The 20,836-nt window shown below is 35.9% G+C and overlaps 1 protein-coding gene across 1 annotated transcript in view; it reads left to right on the forward strand.

Moving 5' to 3' along the window:
• Positions 1 to 20,836, forward strand: part of OTOGL (otogelin like) — a 134,053-nt gene that overhangs the window by 48,904 nt on the left and 64,313 nt on the right. The window contains exons 24-28 of the mRNA XM_058673670.1: positions 2,013 to 2,175; positions 4,683 to 4,790; positions 7,662 to 7,800; positions 17,964 to 18,098; positions 20,533 to 20,682. Of these exons, the coding sequence (XP_058529653.1) occupies positions 2,013 to 2,175; positions 4,683 to 4,790; positions 7,662 to 7,800; positions 17,964 to 18,098; positions 20,533 to 20,682 (695 nt within the window). The remainder of the gene's footprint in view (positions 1 to 2,012; positions 2,176 to 4,682; positions 4,791 to 7,661; positions 7,801 to 17,963; positions 18,099 to 20,532; positions 20,683 to 20,836) is intronic.

A 20,836-nucleotide genomic window follows, 5' to 3' on the forward strand; every position in this document is an offset into this window, starting at 1 on the left:
TGTTAATCATTTGTGAATCACAAACGGGGGGGACCTGTACTCTATATCATTGCATTTACTGCTTTTAGAAATTATTTATTTGAAAGGGAGATAGAACGAGGAGAAGAAATATCTTCGCTGTACTGATTCGCTCCTCAAATACCTGAACGAGTTGGGACTCTGCCAGCCTGATGCTAGGTCCTGGTACTTACTCTGTTTCTCCTCGTGTGGGTGGCAGGGAACCAGCATCTTGAGCTGTCACCTGCAGACCCCCAGGATGCACATTAACTGGAAGCTGGAGCCAAAGTGGGGCCAATGGACATCCCAAACAGTGGCTTAACCACTGTGCCACAAAGCCAACCCAAGATCTATTCTTTTTCATGCGTGTGTGATACGTGATCAGCTGGAGGTCTTGTTAAGATGCTGATTCTGATTTAGTGCATTATTTAATGCTGCAATTCTTCGCAGCAATGCCTGAAATTCTACGTTTCTGCTAATTGCTGAAATGAATCAGTGTTTATGGTTCCTGGACTAAATGAATCAATTAAAAATGCTGTATCGAAAGACATCTACTGTCATCTGTTTAGGATGTAATTTTAAGTGTAAATATTTTTTTTTCTGACAAATCCATCATTTAGGGAACCCTTTAATAGTATTTGTTTTCTTCATGAAAAGGAAGAGCCTCAAATTATTGGTGACTGTGGAGGAATTCTAGATAAATAATAAACAATACTTGTTTGCATTCATTTTACTGGACAGGAAGTTAGATTGATAAGAATAGTAGGGCTGGTACAGCCTGATGCCTCACCTGTTGATGCTGGCATCTGATAAGAGTACCTGTTTGTGTCCTGGCTGTTCCACTGCTAATCCAGTCCTGTGCGTATGGCCTGGATAAGCAGTGGAGAATGGTCCCGGATTTTAGGACCTTGCACCCATGTGGTCCAGGTACTTGGGACCCTGTGCGCAAGTCCTGGCTTTAGCGCAGCTCAGCTCTGGCCATTGCAGTCATTTGGGAAATGAATTAGTGGATAGAAGACCTTCTCTGTCTCTCCTTTGCTTTCTCTGTAAATTCTGCTTTTCAAATAAAAGAAAAAGCTCCCCTCCCCCCTTTTTTAAAGGAGTAAGCCATTGCTTGGTTATTTGAATTATCAGGTTTCTATTGTTAAACCAAATTATATATCCTGGATTTACTGTTTAAAAAAGAGTTCATTACTTATTTTTATTGGGAAATCAGATATCCAGAGAGGAGGATCTTCTATCCACTGATTCACTCCCCAAGTGGATGCAGTGACAGAAACTGAGCAAATCTGAAGCCAGGAGCTTCTTCCGGGTCTCCCATGCAGATGCAGAGTCCCAAGGCTTTGGGCCGTCCTCGACTGCTTTCCCAGGCCGCAAGCAGGGAGCTGGATGGGAAGTGGAGCTGCCAGGATTAGAACCGGTGTCCATATGGGATCCTGGCATATGCAAGGCGAGGACTTTAACCGCTAGGCTACCACGCCCAGTCCAGCTGGACTTACTTTTTAAGGCATTCTTTATAGCCTCCATTCCGAATCTCTGTTAGCCTGGAAGTTTTGTGGAGTAGTATGTGAGTCCCGCGTTGCCTGCAGTTAGCTGAATTTCTGCACTTTTCGAGTTTAGTGAGCACTGATGTAAGTAATGACAGATAGATGGAGCTAGGTTCAATATTATCATGTGTTCCTGCAGGCTTTGTTAAAGTTTAAATACATATGGTATTTTTAATCCTACAAATTAATAAAATAAAATACTAAAGCACCCAATGCAATTATTTACTAGATATTTAGTTCCTGCATTATGAGAAGTAGTTAACATTTGCAAATTCAAGATTGGTTTTGGAAGCTTTGGAGATTAAAGGGAATGTTTATGAGCTCATCACCTAAAATTCACAGTAATTAGAATTCATAAAATATTCTATGGTGCAGTTTCCTTAGGATAAACCTATGTCAATATGGTTATTTGTCTATGGGTTAAATATGAATTTTAAAGCATGGCTCGTTTGTGCTTTGTCTCTGAAGTTCACGTCTGCCCAGAGGGAAAACAGTACTTTGACTGCAGATTTCCTGACCCCGACTTACCAGCTGGTGGTGTGAACTGTGAGACAACATGCGCAAATCTGGCCATGAATTTCACTTGTGCCCCGTCCTCACCTTGTATAAGTGGCTGTGTTTGTGCTCCAGGGTAAGTATCAAGAAAGCACAAGATATCTCAAAAAATGTTATTTTTAGAAGTATCAAAAATTGTTGTCCCAATGTGGTGGACTTCTATTTGATAGCTTAAAGAGTCTTGTAAATTGTTTTGCTGGAGTTACAGTATTATTGTGAGATGCTATTAAAGTAATAAACTGAGTTGAGGAGAGAACTCATTCAGGATGAACTTGGAATTTCTTGCCTGCTTCAACTGCAATTTTGGGAAAGTGACACTAGCCTGACATAATTTATAACATAGTATATATATAATATATCTTATATATATAATGCAGTATGCGTAGTATATATAGTGTGTGTGTATAACACTTAAGCAAAGTGTATAGCCTTTGTATATTCTAATGTGCGATTTCTGTTGCTGATATTATGTTGTAGTAGTGATACCAATTTCTTTTTCTTATCCATGTTACTGAAACATGCTTGGGGGCAACATAAACAGTGTGTAACAGTATACTACTTGTACATTTCCCTGAACTGCAGAAAAGCCTTGTACCCTGAAAAGAAAGTGTTCAATCTGGTGGTTTTTAGCTATCTTCTAGGTGCACATATGATCTGGTTGCATGGGCTTTCTGTATGGAGGCTGGCAATGGCCAATGGGGCATGTTATTAGACTGACTGACTCTTATAAACTATGAGAAAAGAAAAGAGGTGATGTGGTTTGCTTCCCAGGACAAACACAGTTGTCTAATTGTCCCCTTGGGATGAATTAGAAGAGCCAAGTAACCTGGGGCTGAAATTAATCTCTTTAAAAAGGAAAGAATGCTGGGCCGGAAAAAAAAAAGAGAAGGAAGAACATAGCAAAGAAAAGAAGGTCACAAAAGAACAAGGGAACACACATGGGAAAGTAAAGGGCATGGAGAAGTTGAGCAAGGAAAATGTTTTAGTGAGACAGGCAGGGGAGGTAAAATAAAGCCTTATTGTGGCGACAGAGTGAAAACCCACAACCTCGTTCAGTTTGATCATGACTCATAAGGAATCATGGCTGATTAAAGCCATACCCTGATTTTGTCCAAATGTTATCTTTGATGCTTCATTTTTGCAAAAATATCTATATTAACTTTTAACATTTATTTCAATAATGGTTTATTTACCGGCCACATAGTCTTATAAAAGCTTAAATGTTTATCCCATCGTCGCTGATTTTGTTGGAATGTATGTACAGTTAGTCATGTAACTGACTAACTGTGCAAAAGGAGCTCTGAGGTGGAAAGCAGAGCTCATAGAAACATCTGTAATTATTTGTGTTTTGAAGAAGAGGCAAGAATAGATTCCCAACTTCTATGCTAACTTCCATAACATTGAATTACTGTGTTTTAAAACAAACTCAGAAGACAAATATTGTGTTTTTAGTAGTTATTTGCATTATTTGATAACTGTTATCATTTAAAATAATAAACTGAATAACTCAAAAGAAATCATTTAATAACAGCAAAATATTTTGAAGCATAATTATTATTTTATAATGTTATTTTTATTGTATCTATATGCTTATTATGACGTTTCAAACTAATTATTATTTTATTACATATTTTAACTACTACACTAATATTCATATATATTACTATATTGTTTTATAATGTTTATTAATTTCCATGACTTTGCATTATTATTTTGAAAGCTATTTTGGAAAAAAATTTTAAAACTATGGAAATATATATATATATATATATATACTATATGTACTTAATTGTACTAAAGACAGTGAAATATGCATTATGTTTATTTAATATTCATAAAATATTTCGATGATATAAGTATTAGTTCCCTGACATTATAGTTTAATTTCCACATTAAAATTTAGTTTATATTTTACTTTAAACCAAAATTTGTATGCTTTAATTTTTAGATTCATAGAGATTTTAGATGCTTTCTCATCAGATAAAGTTTTAAGATGGAAATACATTTCAAAGGAAGTTACCATTCAAAATGTAATATGTTAAGAATAAAGTTAATATACTTGGTATAATGATTCTTTAATTCAAAACACTCCTAAACTAAACTCTATTTTTACCTGTAAGCAATCAGAAAGAAGCTTCAGTTGCTTTCTATAGCCTGTAACAGTGTTACCCATTAATATTTTACGTGTCCATTACTATTTTAAGAAAATAGTGTTGGATTCTTATCTAATAAGTGATAAATATTGAAGAAAATGACTTCTTTTGTTCTCTTTAAATGCTTTTTGGAATAAATCACTTTGATGAATTTGAGCTGTTGTGTGTTTTGTTATAATGTTATGCAAAATACAAAGAGGTTATAATATCACAACGTAATGGTTCGTCTGACATTTATTTAATACTATGAAATGTGTGGAACCATGGAAGAAAATCAAGGAAAAAGACTAGATGAAAGCCTTTTGTAGTTAGACCAGATAGAATATGCCTTAGCTTACTGTAAACATAGAAAACAGTGTTGAAAGCAAAAATATTATGTTGTTGTTTTTAACTGAGTATTCCAAGAGTTTTTTACTTCTTTGATTGGAAGGATGGCAGAGCACAAAGGAAAATGTTATGTTCCTGAAAGTTGCCCATGTATCTGGAAAGACTGGGAGTACCTCTCTGGAGAAGTCATTGCTACACCATGTTACACCTGGTAAGGAAAACCACTTCTTTCATAGCACAGTTTACAACGAACTGCATTGATTTCTATTAATTTGTTGTATTTTTTCTTTTTATTTATTATTATTATTATTTATTATTTTTAATTCATTAATTACATTGTATTATGTGACACAGTTTCATAGGTACTTGGGTGCTCCCCACCCCTCCCCAAACCCTCCCTCCATGGTGGATTCCTCCACCTTGTTGCATAACCACAGCTCAAGTTCAGTTGAGATTCCCCCGTTGCAAGCGTATACCAAACACAGAGTCCAGCATCTTATTGTCCTGTCAAGTTCAACGGCTTCTTAGGTATACCCTTTCTGGTCTGAAGACAGAGCCAGCAGAGTATCATCCCAGTCAATTGAAAGCTCCAACATACCATCAGCAAAAATTTACATCATTGTGGGATTAATTGACATAGTAATGAGTAACCAATATGTTAAAAGTAAATGCGAGTTCCTAGCCACCTTCTGTGACCACCTCACTTACATTTCAATTTTAGTTTATACACAACATATAACATTCATAACATAACATGTTATACATAACATCATATCATCTTAAATTGAGGCAAACATGTGGTATTTAACCTTTTGGGATTGGCTCATTTCCCTTAGCATTATGGTTTCCAGTTTGTATTTTAATGTGTAGCAGAAATACACAAAGGAAGGCTGAATAAATAAAACTTCAGAGGTGTGTTACTCTATTTATTATAGCTTTAAAAGAATCCCACAGTTTGGGTAATGTATAAAGAAAAGAAATATATTAGTTGGTTGGAAGTCCAAGATAGAAGAGTCAGTCCTGGTGAGTGGCTTTTGAATCACAACAAGGTGGAAGAGGAGAGAACAAGCAGGAACAACAGCTCATTTTTATAACAAGCACACTCCCTGGATAAATAATCCACTCCCATAAGTGTAACAACCCACTATGAGGGTGGAACACTCATTAGGTAATTAACGCTTAAACACTTGTCAATCTCTGTAACCTCAACTGTCACGATGGCAATTCAGTTTTAATTTGAATTGTGAGGGGACATTCAATTACAGCAAAAGGCATTTGGGACTGAGTGGAAAGGTGTCTGCAGGGAGACCACACCATTACTTTTATGCCTATGTGTTTACCCCAGAAGAAAAATGTAAAATGTAAGAATTTGAAAATTTAATAACTTGTTTGCCCACTGGCAGATCTAGGTTCAATTTTCCTCTCAATAGGATTCTAAAAGTCTTAGCCAGAGTCATTGGGAAAGAAAAAGAAACCAAAGGAATATAAATTGGGAATGAGAAAGTCAAATTATCCCTGTTTGTGGATGACATGAAAAAAGAGATTATTGGAACTCAGAGTTTGGTGACATTTTGCAACATAAAATCAGCATACAAAAATTAGTAGCCTTTGTGTACACAGGCAATGCCGTGACTGAAAAAGTACTTGTAAGAATTTAAAAATTTAAACACTTTGGGATCAATTACTAGAGAAGAACATCAGAGAAGCTCTACAGGATGTTGTCATAAGCAAATACTTCTTGGAAAATACTCCAGGAGCACAGGCAATAAAAACAAAATTAGACAAATGGGGTTCCATGAAGCTAAGAAGCTTCTGCGCTTCAAAGGTAACACTCAACAAAGTGAAGAGGCAACTAACACATTGGGAGAAAAAAATTTGCTGGCTACATAAATGATGAAGAATCGATTTCCAGGCTCAATATATAGTTCAAGAAACTCAACCGCAATTAAACAAACAATTCAATTTAAAAATGAACTAAAGAACATGAGCATGCATTTTTCAAAGGAAAAAATACAGGAAACAAACCATGAAAAGATGCTGAGGAACATCAGTTATCGGAAAAATGCAGAGAAACACCACAATGATGCTCCACCTCACTCCATTTGCAATCGGTATCAGACACAAATCTGAAGAAAGTATTGGAGGGAATTGGGGGAAAGCGTATTCTGATCTGCTTTCCCGAGCATGTAATCTAGTACAACCATTACGGAAGACCGTGTGGAGATTCTAGCCATCTTATGCCTGAGAATTTACTCAGATGAAGTGACATCAGCATGTGAAAGAATTATCTGTATCCCCATGTAGATCAATTCAGAATAGCTAAAATATGGAATCAACCCAGCTGTACACCAACTGATAACTAGATAAAGAAAATGTGATATATATTCTCTGTACAATGCTAGCCAGCCATAAAAAGAATGAAATCCTATCTTTTGTAACAAAATAGTTACAAAGGGAAACCATTATGTTAATGAAATAAGGCAGTCCCAAAAAGGCAAAAATCATATTTTTCTCTGGCATGAGGAAATTAATATAAAATACGAAAGAATACAGGAATGAAACAAACATCATGTGATATTATTGTTATTTTTAGCTTGTTTATACTCCTGTGGAATTGTTATGCTTTTTATGATTGATGGTGAATTAAGCCTATGACTATGGAGTGTACTGAAATTATGTCTTTGCAAAGATTAAAGGAAAAAAGGAAGGAGGCAGTGAGATTGAGGAGGGAGGGACAGGAGGTAAGTATGATTACTTTCTTAGAATTGCACTCATAAAATATTTTTCTTTATAGTAATAATTTTTTTTAAAAGTTCCACTTAGTCAGCCATTTTCTGTATGATCCCAGTACATTTGTTTAGGGTTGTTTTGTTGACTGATAAATTATTTAAACCACAGTGGTACAGATATGTCTAGGTAGTCCTTATGATAGATGCTATCAGAATGAAATAGCAATATTTGTCAGGATCATTGGCTCAGGGAGGGCTCTCTAGTACCAACTTTCCAGTGTTTATACACCACTTCAAAAACATTAATTAGAGCCATGTTTCATCATATGATAACTGATTTTACTTCCTATTAGTGTTTGTCGACGAGGAATGTTCAATTGCACATACTATCCGTGTCCAGCAGTGTGCACAGTATATGGGGACCGGCATTATCATTCTTTTGATGGACTGGAATATGACTATATCAGTGATTGCCAGGTGTTTTTAATCAAGGTAGGTTACAGCTAATCATTTTTATTTGTACAAGGCTGCTGATTTATGACAGATCAAGTACATGTATTATTAACTAAAAAGCTATAACATTGACAGTCGTTTAAAATAATTTTCTCAATTCATTTTCAATTTCTGTTATTTGTGAAAGGTAGAGAAGTTTTTAAATTTTCTAAGTTTGTTTCCTCATCTGTAAACAAGGCTTGCTATTGTGCCAAGCCCTGAATTTTATTCTGAGGATTAAAGGAGATGTAAATTGCCTAGATAGTGTTTTCTGTATAGTAAATATCCAATAAATGTCTACCATATCTTTACTATTAACATGGCTTGCCAAATATAACACACAAAATCATATGTTGATATGTCTCTGTGGTTATAATTGTCATGACATTATTCTCAATTTTAGAAATATGATTTTGATGATATTCTTTGATAATGCCAAGTTTTATATATCTTACGGAACTCCTGGCTTTTCCTTTGTGTTCAATGCATTTGGATTACCTCTTTATATTTTATTTAAATGTCTTTAGTATTAAACTTAAATTTCTAGATGAAAAATGTAAGCTTTTAGGAAGAAGTCACACAAAGATAAACAAAATACTATCTTTTCCTCTAGCAAGCTAACCTTTGCTTAATACATGCTTTTTCTCCCCTGTGTGTCATTTGTGTTATTACATATTTGCAGGTGATCTTGCTTTTTAAGTCTATATCAAGGAAGTAGACTGCTATTCTCATTGTGTCTTAATGCTAGTAAAGTGTGCAGTGCAATCTATAGTCCTTTGAACTTCAGTAAAACTCCTCACTGAGTTTCCCTCGTGTTTTTCTTCTTAGCTTCATTAATGAATGCTTTTAAGTTTCTTAAAGAAGTATTTACAAATGGTGGATTTGTCATCCAATTATACAGGATGGCAAATTGACTGAGACTTTTGTTTGTGTTATTTTGATTACTTCCGGAGCATAAGGAAGGCACAGTAATGAATATACAATATATTCTGTGATTATGTGTCCTCCAAACAAATCTCATTTTAGCAAATCACTCTAGAATATTTTCATCCTCTGAAGTTTACATTGCAAATTTAGGAGCTTGAAAAAACTGTGCAACAACTTAAGGATTTGAACATACAAACCAGTAAACATCATTCTGAAAATGTATCACGTTAATTTTGGAGCAAATCCTCTTTCTCCTGGATATTTAAGTGCTTCACAAATGCCTTTGTCATCTCCCTCTGATTTTAACCTTATTGAATATGCAAATATGCTCTTTGAGTCTTTTAACATCTCTTCTGATTTTGTCTTTGCCTCTGTTGCCTCTTCTGAGTTAAGCCCTTTTCCATAGATGGTTAAGTTGATTCTTTCAGGGCAGAGCCAAGACTTAGTCATCATTTCACAAAGGAGGAGCAAAGCTGAGGGCATAATTGTGGTTCTTGATTGTTAACTGAACTGGATATCTGTTCCTTGTTTTCTACTTCTTTTTCTCCTAATATTTGATGTATTCATTCGCTCTTACAACTCCTGGTTTCCAATTCATTATACAGCTGTGTTCCTCAACCTACATCTTTGTGGCCCAAGTCCATCTCTACATTTATGTGATTTTTTTCAATCCATTAATTTTTCTGAGAGTCATACAGTCATCATATCATTGCTTAAGAACTACAGTGATGGAGAGGATGTTTAACTTAGCAGTGAACGTGTCAGTTAAAATGCTCACGTCCCATCACAGTGTTTGGGTTTGACACCCAACTCTGGCAGCTGATTCCAGCTTCCTGCTGATGTGGACTAGAGAACAATAATGATGGTTCAAATGTTTGCGTTCTCCTGTCCCGGCGTGCCAGGCAAGTGTTCAGATCTCAACTATGGTCTGGTTCCGTTGCAGACATTTGCGGAACGAACCACTAGAGGGAGGGCCTGCTTTCTCCCTTTACCCCTCTGATATTTAAAAAACTGACAATTAATGATTGGTTTTTATAAAGAACTCCAGTTCTTCCAGTGATCAACCTTATAAAGTCAGAGCTCCTTTGCAAGTCTTCCAGAAGTTTCTGTTATCTCCATCACTCCACTGTGTCTTTTGTCAGGATATTCTCCATGTGTGTTATCTTCTCTCTCAAAGTGCTGTTTCAAGATCATGCTGCACTGTCCTGTTTTTATATCCTATTGCGTTTATAGTTACCTCATCAAAATCACATAGTTAGCGTATTTCTACTGCTTCACATATCCAATTAGATTGTATATCTTTTTGTGTATTAGGAAGCCTTTATTTCTTTTGGGTTCCTTACACAGGCAAGCACAATCACAGTGAAACTGTAAAGATAAAACATTACGAAAAGTAATGTTCACCCATCTCTGCTCGAGTGTAGACACTACAAGCCTAAGTTTTTGCTAGTTGCAACCTAATGTTGGAGACAAATGTATGTGTGTACCTTCTGCACAACGTGTACAGACCAGCGTTCCATAAACTTTAATGTGTGAGCACAACAACTGAGAGACAACTGAGAGTGCTGGTATAACAGGATTCTGTTTCCAAGGACTGCAGAATGGTTTTGGATTCCCCTTTTAACAGGTGGTGTAGCTGTAAGAATACTGAGACCTTTCCTTTCTTAACACTTTTTAAAAATTGCTTTTTACATTATGTTTATTCTAATTAGTCTACACTAACTCAAACTTAGAAGAAAAATGAAGTTTATTTGGCAACGTCATATTAAACATGATATGTTACCATCCAATAGTAAAGCAAAAATTCTACCGAAGTCGATTTTTCTTTTGCATATGGGAAAAATATTTGCAAGTGTCTATCAACAGAATTTAAAATGTTTTCCCATATTTTATCACATCTATTATTTTTGCCTAAGTGTATCAATTATCCTTGTTAATAAATTGCTATTTAATTAATTTCATAAATGATTCTTGAGTTTTTAAAATCTGTGCAGAAAAAGACTTGTCTACTACATGTGCACTTGTTGCTGTGACCAATTTATCCAGGAAAGCTCTGAAATTTTGATAGCAGGAATCATGCCTCACATTTATTTTTTTAAAAGAATAATTTATTTGCACTTTATAAGAGAGATATGTGCACTCATGTGTTTGTATGAGTGCACTGCCCCAATCCTTACGACAGCTGGGAGTTGTGAAGTCGGGAGCTAGGAACTCAGTGTGGATCACCCATGAATAACAGAGTAGCAGAAAGTTGGATGTGAAGTAGTGCTGCCGCGATTAGAACTGGCGCCTCTATGGGATCCCAGCATGAGCAAAGGCAAGGGCTTCAGCTGCTAGGCTACTGCGCAGGGCCTTGCAGAAAAAATTTTTAAGTACGGTTATTTGTTTTAAGTCTTGTGTTGCTGAATCATTGTAGCAGTCCTCTTTTACTGGGACTACAGTGTAACAGTGCCAGTCCATTTCACAAGGAAGAGCTATTAAGGCTTGGCATTTAGATTTTGTAACCTGATTTCACAAAGCCACCTTAGTTTGACACTGTTTATCATTCTATTGGAATGAACACATCATATTCAGTTTCAATTTTTAATAAGATTGCATACTTGCATGTAAGAAAATGCATCACAAATAATATTCTGCTCTTTCAGTAGCAGTGCAGATTGCTAATTCGATATCGAGTTTAATATCACTGATTGTATAAGAAAAGACATGAAGAGTATTAAATGTCTAATTCTCAAGTTCTGAAATGGTATGTGACATGTTTCTGACAAAAGCGGAAAGTTATTTTATGTGATTTATTTGTAATGTTCTTCTCTAAAGAAATTCTGTTTACAAAAAATACACATCTGAAGTAAAGCTTTACTGAATTTGGTTACTTGAAGAAAATAAAATTTACTGTTATTTATTAAAATTATACTAGTACTATTTTTACATTGTGGTGACCAATTTTGCTAAAATTCAAGAAACCGGAATCAGGCCCTCCAAAATCTTTCAGAATAAATTGACCAAAACATACATGATAAGGCAAAAAAAAATACCTTTTTTGCTTGTGAAACATAATCAATGCATACCAAAGGTAAATTAGTGAGTCAGCATTGTTACTTAACTAACGGTCTTTAAATGTGATCATACCAGATGAAACTCCCAATGCTTGCGCTGCTTCCTGCTTCAGTTGTTGTTTAGTAGTATTTTGTTACTGCTACTTCCAGCTGCCAAGATTTGAAGTCTCGGAGTTTTCCTTTCTCTGAAAGAATCAGTGTTTCCTTTGAGGAGTTAGGATGTGTGCTAGCATTGTCCATGGACCTGCCGTGTTTTCAGTGTTAGGAGTCACATCTGTGAATAGTAGATCTAATTTTTCCTTCCCTGTCAATCTGCTTTCTTTCCTTCTTGTGTTGATTAAAATTTTTTTCTCGTGTGTACATTGTGCTTTTTGACATGTAACAGAATCGGAGGCACAGAGTGCAATATATTTTTGTGGAATAAATATTTAACTTAAAAAAACCATAAAAGTTAATGGCATATAGTTAGTACAGTTAGGGGCTGGCTGGTGTAGTGGTATAGTGAATAGAGTCATCACCCACAATACCTGCATCCCACAGTGGGCAGAAATTTGAGTCCTGGATGCTCCACTTCTCATCAGCCCTCTGCTAATGGCCTGGGAGAAGCAGGGAAGGATGGCCCGTGTACTGTCACCCATGTGGAAGACCTGGGTGAAGCTCCTGGCTCCTGGTTTTGCCTGACTCAGCTCTAGCCTCTGTAGCCATAAAGGGATAGGACCTGTGGAGGGAGGATTCCTTTTCTCTTTCTCTCTCTCTCTCTCTCTCCTTTCCTGCCACCCCTTCTCAACTTCTCTCTGTGAATGTGACTTTCAAATAAAGAAATATTTTTAAGAAGATCAATTAAACAATTTTAATTAATTTTTTTCATTATGTATTTCCGTAGGCTCAGGGATTTCCCCATCCACCCTCCACATGTACCCTCCCTCTACTCTTTTCCCTGTGTTATTACAACAGGGTAATCCTTCAGCAACAATCACAAATCCATGATTCTACTGTTTCAGTGTATCATGGTAGGTTTTGACAATGGTAGAGAGTCCAGCATCCTATTGTCAAGGTATATCTAACAGTTTCATTGGGAGTCTATCTTATCCAAAAGTTAAGATGAATACTGCAGTATATCTTCCCTCCTTGGTGTGACAGTCACCCTTATACAGTTCCTCTAGATGATTACATGCTTATACATGTTTGTTTATATATCTGTTTAAATTATTTTGTTTATCGTCTTCCTTTCATGAAGTTCTGACTTTTTTATATTTGGTTTTATTCCTTAGTTTGTTAATGTCACATTTATTGATTTACTTTTGTGGAACCGTCCTCACATTCATGGAATAAATTGCACTTGGTCCAGGTGTATCATTTCCAATGTGTTGTTGTATTTGATTATTTAGTATTTTACTAAAGACTTGCATCAACAGTGATATTCAACAGTGATATTGGGCTGTAATTCTCCTTGTTATGTCTTTTTCTGGTTTTGGGATTAAGGTGATCCTGTTCTCATAAAAGGATCTTGGAAAGATTTCCTTCCTATTTGTTGTTTTGCATAGTCTAGGAAGAATTGAAATCATTTCTTTAATAATTTTGGAAGAATTCAGCAGTGGAGCCATCTATACTGGGCTTTTCTTGTTTGAAGAAAAAAATGTGTTCTCATATTCTTTGGTTTCTTAAGTTATTAATTTGCAACTTATCCACTGTGATCAGAAAATATATATTGTGTAATTTAATTTTCTTAATTGTTGAGACTTATTTTATGGTCTGTCATATGGCCCATTTTGGAGGAAGTCCCATGAATTGATGCAAAGAATGCGTATTACGCAGCTCTGGGATGAAATGTTCTGTAGATATGAATTAGATACATTCATCCAAAGTATAGATTAGTCCTGCTGTTTCTTGTTGGTTTTTTTTTTTTTTGTCTAGTTCATCTGTCATTGGTCAAGGTGGACTGTTGAAATTCTGCATTAATAAACTGTATGGGATGCCATGGGCCTGTCTCCATTTAGATCCATTAATATTTGCTTTACATAGCCAGGTGACCAAGCATTGAGTGAGTATACATTTGTTATAGTCGCGTCTTCTTGTTGAATTGATCCCTTAATCATTACATAATGTCCTTCCTTGTTTCTTTTAACAGCTTTTTTGTGTTAAAGTTTATTTTGTTCTCATATCAGAATAACTGTTCCTGCTCATTTTTTTTCTTTTTTTTTCTTTTTATTTATTTATTTATTATTATTTTTAATTCATTAATTACATTGTATTATGTAACGCAGTTTCATAGGTACTTGGATTCTCCCCACCCCTCCCCAAACCCTCCCACCATGGTGGACTCCTCCACCTTGTTGCATAACCACAGTTCAAGTTCAGTTGAGATTCCCCCATTGCAAGCATATACCAAACATAGAGTCCATCATCTTATTGTCCATTTTTACATTTCTCTTAGTGAGTATGGGATATCTTTTCCTATCCTTTCACTTTCATAACTGATTTTGACTAAAGGGACAATCAGGATCACAGAAGAGGTGACTTCGTTGCTGGGCTCCTTAGGACAGGGTCTTTCACCTTGTCTGTTTTAACTCACCTCTCCTTTATTATCAGTGTGTCTTCAAATCATCGTCCTAGATAATGAAGCAGCTTCTCCCTCCCATGACATTCTGTTTTAGCATTTTCCATTTCAGGTACCAAACAGTAGGTGCAGGGCAGGGGAAGCTGTTATGATTGCCTGCGAAGTCCTGAGACAGAAACATTTCTCAAGGAACTCCTCTAACAAATGCTTTACAGAGGTGTCGAAGACTCATGGATGTCCTGATGTTGTTGGTGCTGCTGAGACAATCTCTCTGTCGTTGCTGTGTTCTCTGTTGACTTGGGCTTGATTGTCTAACTCACCTCCTCCTCCTAATTTTTTTTCTTTGACTTCAGCTGTCATTATTTCTTTTTAAAAGTTATTGTAATTATTTTGATGACATGATTTTGTAGACATAGGGATTCCCCCCTTGTCCTGTCCTTTCTCACTCTGCATTTTCCCCTGCCACCATCATTATTTCTACTACCTGCTACTTCCAGCTCCATCTCATCTATTTAGCCCTTTCTCCACATTACTTCCTTTTATGTGTCTCTCCAACTCTCAGTTTTACCATGAAACTTTTTCTTTCAGCCAAGATTTTTGTTTTCTTTGAATTGAGGGAGGGATTTAATTGGCTGGAGTTGTTTTGTTTTTTGTCAGCATTAAAATCTTAGCCAATCAGTGATTATATTTGGGTCCTGTCATCTATGGGATATGAAACCCAATTGCCTGAAGCTACCGTTATTAGTAGACTTGTATGATATATTTACTCTTTTTTTTAAAAGATTTATTCATTTTATTACAGCCAGATATACACAGAGGAGGAGAGACAGAGAGGAAGATCTTCCATCCGATGTTTCACTCCCCACGTGCGCCGATCCGAAGCCGGGAACCTGGAACCTCTTCCGGGTCTCCCACGCGGGTGCAGTGTCCCAATGCATTGGGCTGTCCTCAACTGCTTTCCTAGGCCACAAGCAGGGAGCTGGATGGGAAGTGGAGCTGCCAGGATTAGAACCGGCGCCCATATGGGATCCCTGGGCTTTCAAGGCGAGGATTTTAGCCACTAGGCCACGCCACCGGGCCCGATATATTTACTCTTAAAAAGAGTGGAAGTATTGATGTGTTCCAAGACTGACATGTTGATGACAATAATTTAGTAGTTTAAGGGTAGTGAACTCTTAGGATGTTTCAAAAGTGTTTGAATTATATTCCATATCAAATCTTTCAAAATGAAAAGAAGAAATAGTTTTGAGGAACCCATGTGGCACATTATGTTGACCTTTTTGCTTTAGCTTTGTAATCATTACTAACTCCGCTGCTAAGCAACTTTGTAGCATTGTTTTCAACCCAAACTAACTTCAAGTACATTGCAAGTGAGACTTGTAAAACTGCTCTTAGACATTGCTATAGTTTCAGGCTACTGTCAGCATAACATATTATAAAACAGACTAGATAATATGCAGTGTCTCTTCATATTTATGATTTTAAGAGTAAAATCAACAGAGAGAAACTTTAATTAACAATAATAGAAATATAATGGAAATAAAAAGTCAGCCTTTAGCTCCCTGAATCTAAATAACTCTGCAAGAGGAATAACAAAACCAAAACCCTGAATCACATATTTTTTTCTTTCTTTGAAAATCATTCACAGAGGTATAAAATGTGGCTTTACTTTTTGAAAGTACAATGCCATAATCATCTTAATGACCCTTATTATTTTTCTTTTCAAAATTAGGCAATGCTTTGCAAAGGGGTTGTTTAAGAAAAAAGCAGTAAAGCTCTCAAGACCGATCAAGGCAAAATAGGTCACAGAAAGACACATTAATTATGCCATCAATACCATTCATTAAAACCTATCTTTTGGGCACTTACACTGTAGCAAGTACTAACAAAACAGGAAGAATTTTTCTAAAGATACATATTTCTTTAGTATTCACGTGGCTAGAGATGTGAAAAACTAAGTGTGGGAAATTCATATGAAGAGCCACATTATTTTCAACCCACTGTTCAACCCAGTGTGCTCTCATCATGAAAGTTAAACATTCTAAGTCTAAAAATGAAAAAGATTTAGCAAATATACATGCACCTTGAGTACTGGACTTTGCAACAAAGAAAAATGTCACATTGCTTTCTTTTCTTTGGATGAGATTCTCAGCTTGAAAACCCTTTAAGTCAATGGCTTTTTAAGTTTGGGCAGCTAACACCTTTGAAATTGGAAAAAATCTATGGACCTTGTTTCTAGAAAATTGTAGGTTTGTGAAGTGGCAGATATGTCAATTGTCTTGATTAATCTTTGTACATTATATGCATGTTATGTATTTACATTTTACCCTATAAATATATAGAATTATAGTTTATCAATTATACATTTAAAATAGATACAAACAACATTTTTAACAGTTTTATTTATTAATTAATTTGAAAGAGAAAATGAAAGAACAGAAAGAGCAGAGAGGGATCTTTGATCTGTTGGGTTATCCGAAATGCCATAATGGCTGAGGCTGAGCCAAACTGCAGGGAGAAGCCAGGAACGTCATCTGAGTCTCCCAGGAGGGTCTTCTGCCTTCCATGACACATTAGCTATAAGCTGAATGAGATGTGGAGGAGCTGGGGCTTGAACTGGAGCTCTCACAACGGTGTGCGTGTTCTAATGGCAATTCCGTGTGTTGTGCCACAAAGTCTGGCTTCACAAAAAACATTTTATGATGAATTCCTGGAGTCTTCAAACTGAATAAACCTGTCCATGAGACTGGATACCACCTTAAACACCATGATCCTAGAAATGTGTTCTTGCTGGATGCAGTAGGGAACAGGTAAAGTTAAAGGCTCTAGAGGCTAGATTTAGAGTGTCTGAGAATAACCAATGCTCTTTTCAAAGAGCAGTTTTCATTCATCTAAAGCAGAATTTACTCATTAACTATTACTAGACTCCTCCAAATTTATTTGTATTTTTTTGAATTTTCGTAAAAATAAAACAAGAGAAAACATTTCAAAATTCTGAACTCTGTCTCTAAACTGACTTAGCTAAGTTAGTTTAATCAATGAATCCCTCTTGATGCCAATGTATTGATCTATAAAACAGAGAGAATATTGAATTAAAAAGGTTATCAAGAGACTTAAATGGACACCACATGTAAAGTTCAAGACAAATCCTGAAATAATATGCATCATTTCCCTTATTAACCCATAATAAATCTTTGTATCTACTTGACTTATGGACAGGTAGATTATTGTAGACAAGTAGTTATTGAGTCCAAAATTCCTTAAAAAGGAAAATATGTTGTCCAAATTAAAAATATTTCTTTGAGGATTCTCATCGAGTGGTGTCTTGTTAGTTATCTATTGGCAACAAAAATTATAATGATTGATAAGTTGGAGCATAGAAATAAAGCTTTACTTGAATTAGTTTTGACAGCAATAATAAAAGTATTTAATGGCTTAGCCACCTTGCTATATCCTGTAAAGTTTTGCAACTACTAGACACAAAATTTTAGATAATTCTAGAAGTTATTTTCTAGTTGGAATGCAATCTATTGTAAATTTTGTTCTTCCTCAAGATTTGCTAATGAAGATAACTATAATGTGCAGTGTACACTTGTATTAACACAATGTTTTTGATATTTCAGAGTACAGATGAGTCAGATATATCTATCATTTCGCAGAATAAGAAGTGCTTTGACAATGATATTGTTTGTTCTAAAAGTGTTTTGATTTCAATTGGTGACACTGAAATTTACCTGAATGATGCTTCTTACAAACAGGTTAGTGAATTATTTCTTCTAGCATAATTTGCATGTATTCTGAAGTATTGAAAATAACGTAAAAATGATTTGAGTACATCCCTCTGTAAATGATTATAAGATTTAGATTTTTTTCCCTTGATAAATTGATGTGGATTGAGTTAATGACACTAGATTTGTTTCTTCCATTTCTACTTCATGTTCTCATATTCTAATTCTTTCTTCTTGTTTTCTTTCCCATAGCCACCATTCTGTAGAAACTGAAAGCTGTTACCTGATTAGCCTCCAAATTAGACTCCTGACTTTCAGCTCAGGATTTTCCTCCCCTACCTGTAATCCACTTCAAAATATAATGGTCAGAGTGTGATTCTAAAATGGAAATCTCGTTTCCCACCACTCTGCTATTTCAAACAACTTTCAGATGAACCCATTGTCCTTACAAGGCTTTGCAAGTCTGGCTGTTTTTATGTTTCTTGTGTCACATCCTGGCTCTTTCTGCTTCAAGACCATGTTTTAAAGGTTGCAACTGGGATCAGCATGGTGCTCTGTGTTGCATTGCCCAGCTGTGCACCAATTCATCTCATTTGATTAACAAAGAGTTCTGCTAGGGCTTTCAGGGAAGAAGGAGGGATACTACGGGTTGATGGGAATGAAGTAGCTGTGCCAAGATCTGGGTGAAAACAGCTCCTTGCAAGAGAGATGTCAAGTATCCATGGATGGAGATGAGTTCAATCTTGTATAAATTGTAAGAACAAAATGTAGTTGGCTCCTAGTCAATGAGGGTGGAGAACTGAAAGGTGGAAGGATATATGAAGATGGTAGGACTAATAAATAATATGCATGAATAGACACAGTAGATTCTATTCCATACAGTGTACTGCAAACATGTTAAAAATATAATCTTGATTTAGGAGATTGGAAACTTTATGACTAGGCTTATTTAATGTATCCTTTGAAAAATGCCTATTAAAAGACCACTGTAATATAGTAGTTTCAAACTAAGTTCTTGTTATTACTGGGAAATGAATAATAACCAATAACCAAATGATTTTATATATCCTTCCTGATTTTTATTCTGGTTCTTCCAATATATTTTTAAAATTTTTTGATATAATCATTTTTATGCTATTGTGTGTTATAATGGCGAAGTAATTCAGGTTGTAAGTACTTTAAGATGGCCCGAAGCATTTCATCTAAAATTTCAATTTCATCCTGTATTTATTTTCTTTTAAAATCAATCATGGTCTGTCACTGTATTTGAAAGCCTTTAATTAATATGCTTTGCACATGTAGCAGTTACTCAGTACAGAAAGCTTGCTTGCACAATGTCTCCCTTGCATTATACTTCATCACGTGATAACATTTTCTAGTCCATTGCTAGTCTGGACAGATCTTGGATATTCCTGTCCCTCAGCCTTTAGTCAAGCCATTCCTATTGTTTGAAATTATTCCCTTTGCATTCTCATTCCCAGCCCTCTTCTTTTCTGTGTATGGCATTTTGCAGGTCAGTTCACATCTTGACTGTTGAAGAATCTTTTTCTCTGAAATGTGTGCCTATCTGTGTGTGAGATGCATACTTTTTTGTTCTACACATTTTTCACAGGTTTGTTGAGAACCTCTAGTGTGTGTACATGTGTATGTGTGTGCAATACTATTTTTTCAGTGACCAAATCATGCTTTAGAAATTTTACTGAGCTGTGAAGGCAATGTCTTACCAAACTCAGGAATTCTGGTTTTCAGAGAATATTACTTGAAGTTAGTCACTACTCTTGTGCTCGTAGTTTTTCATCTTTAACCATATTTATTCATCATTAATGCAGCAGTTTTAGTTTGTGAGGGTGCCTTTTAATGTCCTCCATGACTTTTGCTTTCTTTACACTCATCCTCATGACTGAAATACCTTTTCCTCTTTGACCATTTGTGTTGCACAAGTCTGCTAGTTTACATCTTGTTACCAATTTTCCGTATTTCCTATTTCCTTATCTTTTTTTAATTGGAAAATTAGATCTACAGAGAGGAGGAGAGACGGACAGGAATATCTTGCATAAATTGTTTCACTCCCCAACAGGCTGCGACAGCCAGAGTTAAGCTGATCCAAAACCAGGAGCCAGGAGCCTCCTCCAGGTTTCCCATGTAGGTGCAGGGTCCCAAAGGTTTGCGCCACCCTTGGCTGCTTTCCCAGGCCACAGGCAGGGAGCTGGATGGGAAGCGGGAGCACCAGGATTAGAACCAGCACCATATGGGATCCCAGCATGTTGCAAGGCGAGAGTTTTAGCCACTAGGCTACTGCATCCAGGCCTTAATTTTTCTTGTCTTAAAGAATTTAGAAAAAAACTTGCCTAAACAAAAATGCTAATATGTAGATGGCAACTGGCAGATGTTGATTTTATGTGTCTCAGTTAGAAAGCATGACATTCACTGTGTTTTCTTTTTAATTTTTTTTTTTTTTTTTAAGAAACGATCAGGTTTTTTTCTGGAAAGCAATCCCACATACCAGCTTTGGAAGGCTGGGCACTACACAGTTGTGTACTTTCCCGAAGAAGACATCACTATTCTTTGGGATCAGAAAACAACCGTTCATATCAAAGTTGGACCGCAGTGGAAGGTAAGTTAATCTAAGCTCCAAATGAAATACAAGAAATAAAATTACAGTTTACCTTTGGATATTTCCTGAAAACAAAATGATTTGTGATTTCCTTTAAATAATAAGTTACATTTTCAGAGTTACTAATACATATTCCTGTGAAAAAAACTTTATT

This window comes from Ochotona princeps, chromosome 15 (assembly GCF_030435755.1).
Source record: "Ochotona princeps isolate mOchPri1 chromosome 15, mOchPri1.hap1, whole genome shotgun sequence".
Taxonomy (NCBI): Eukaryota; Metazoa; Chordata; class Mammalia; order Lagomorpha; family Ochotonidae; genus Ochotona; species Ochotona princeps.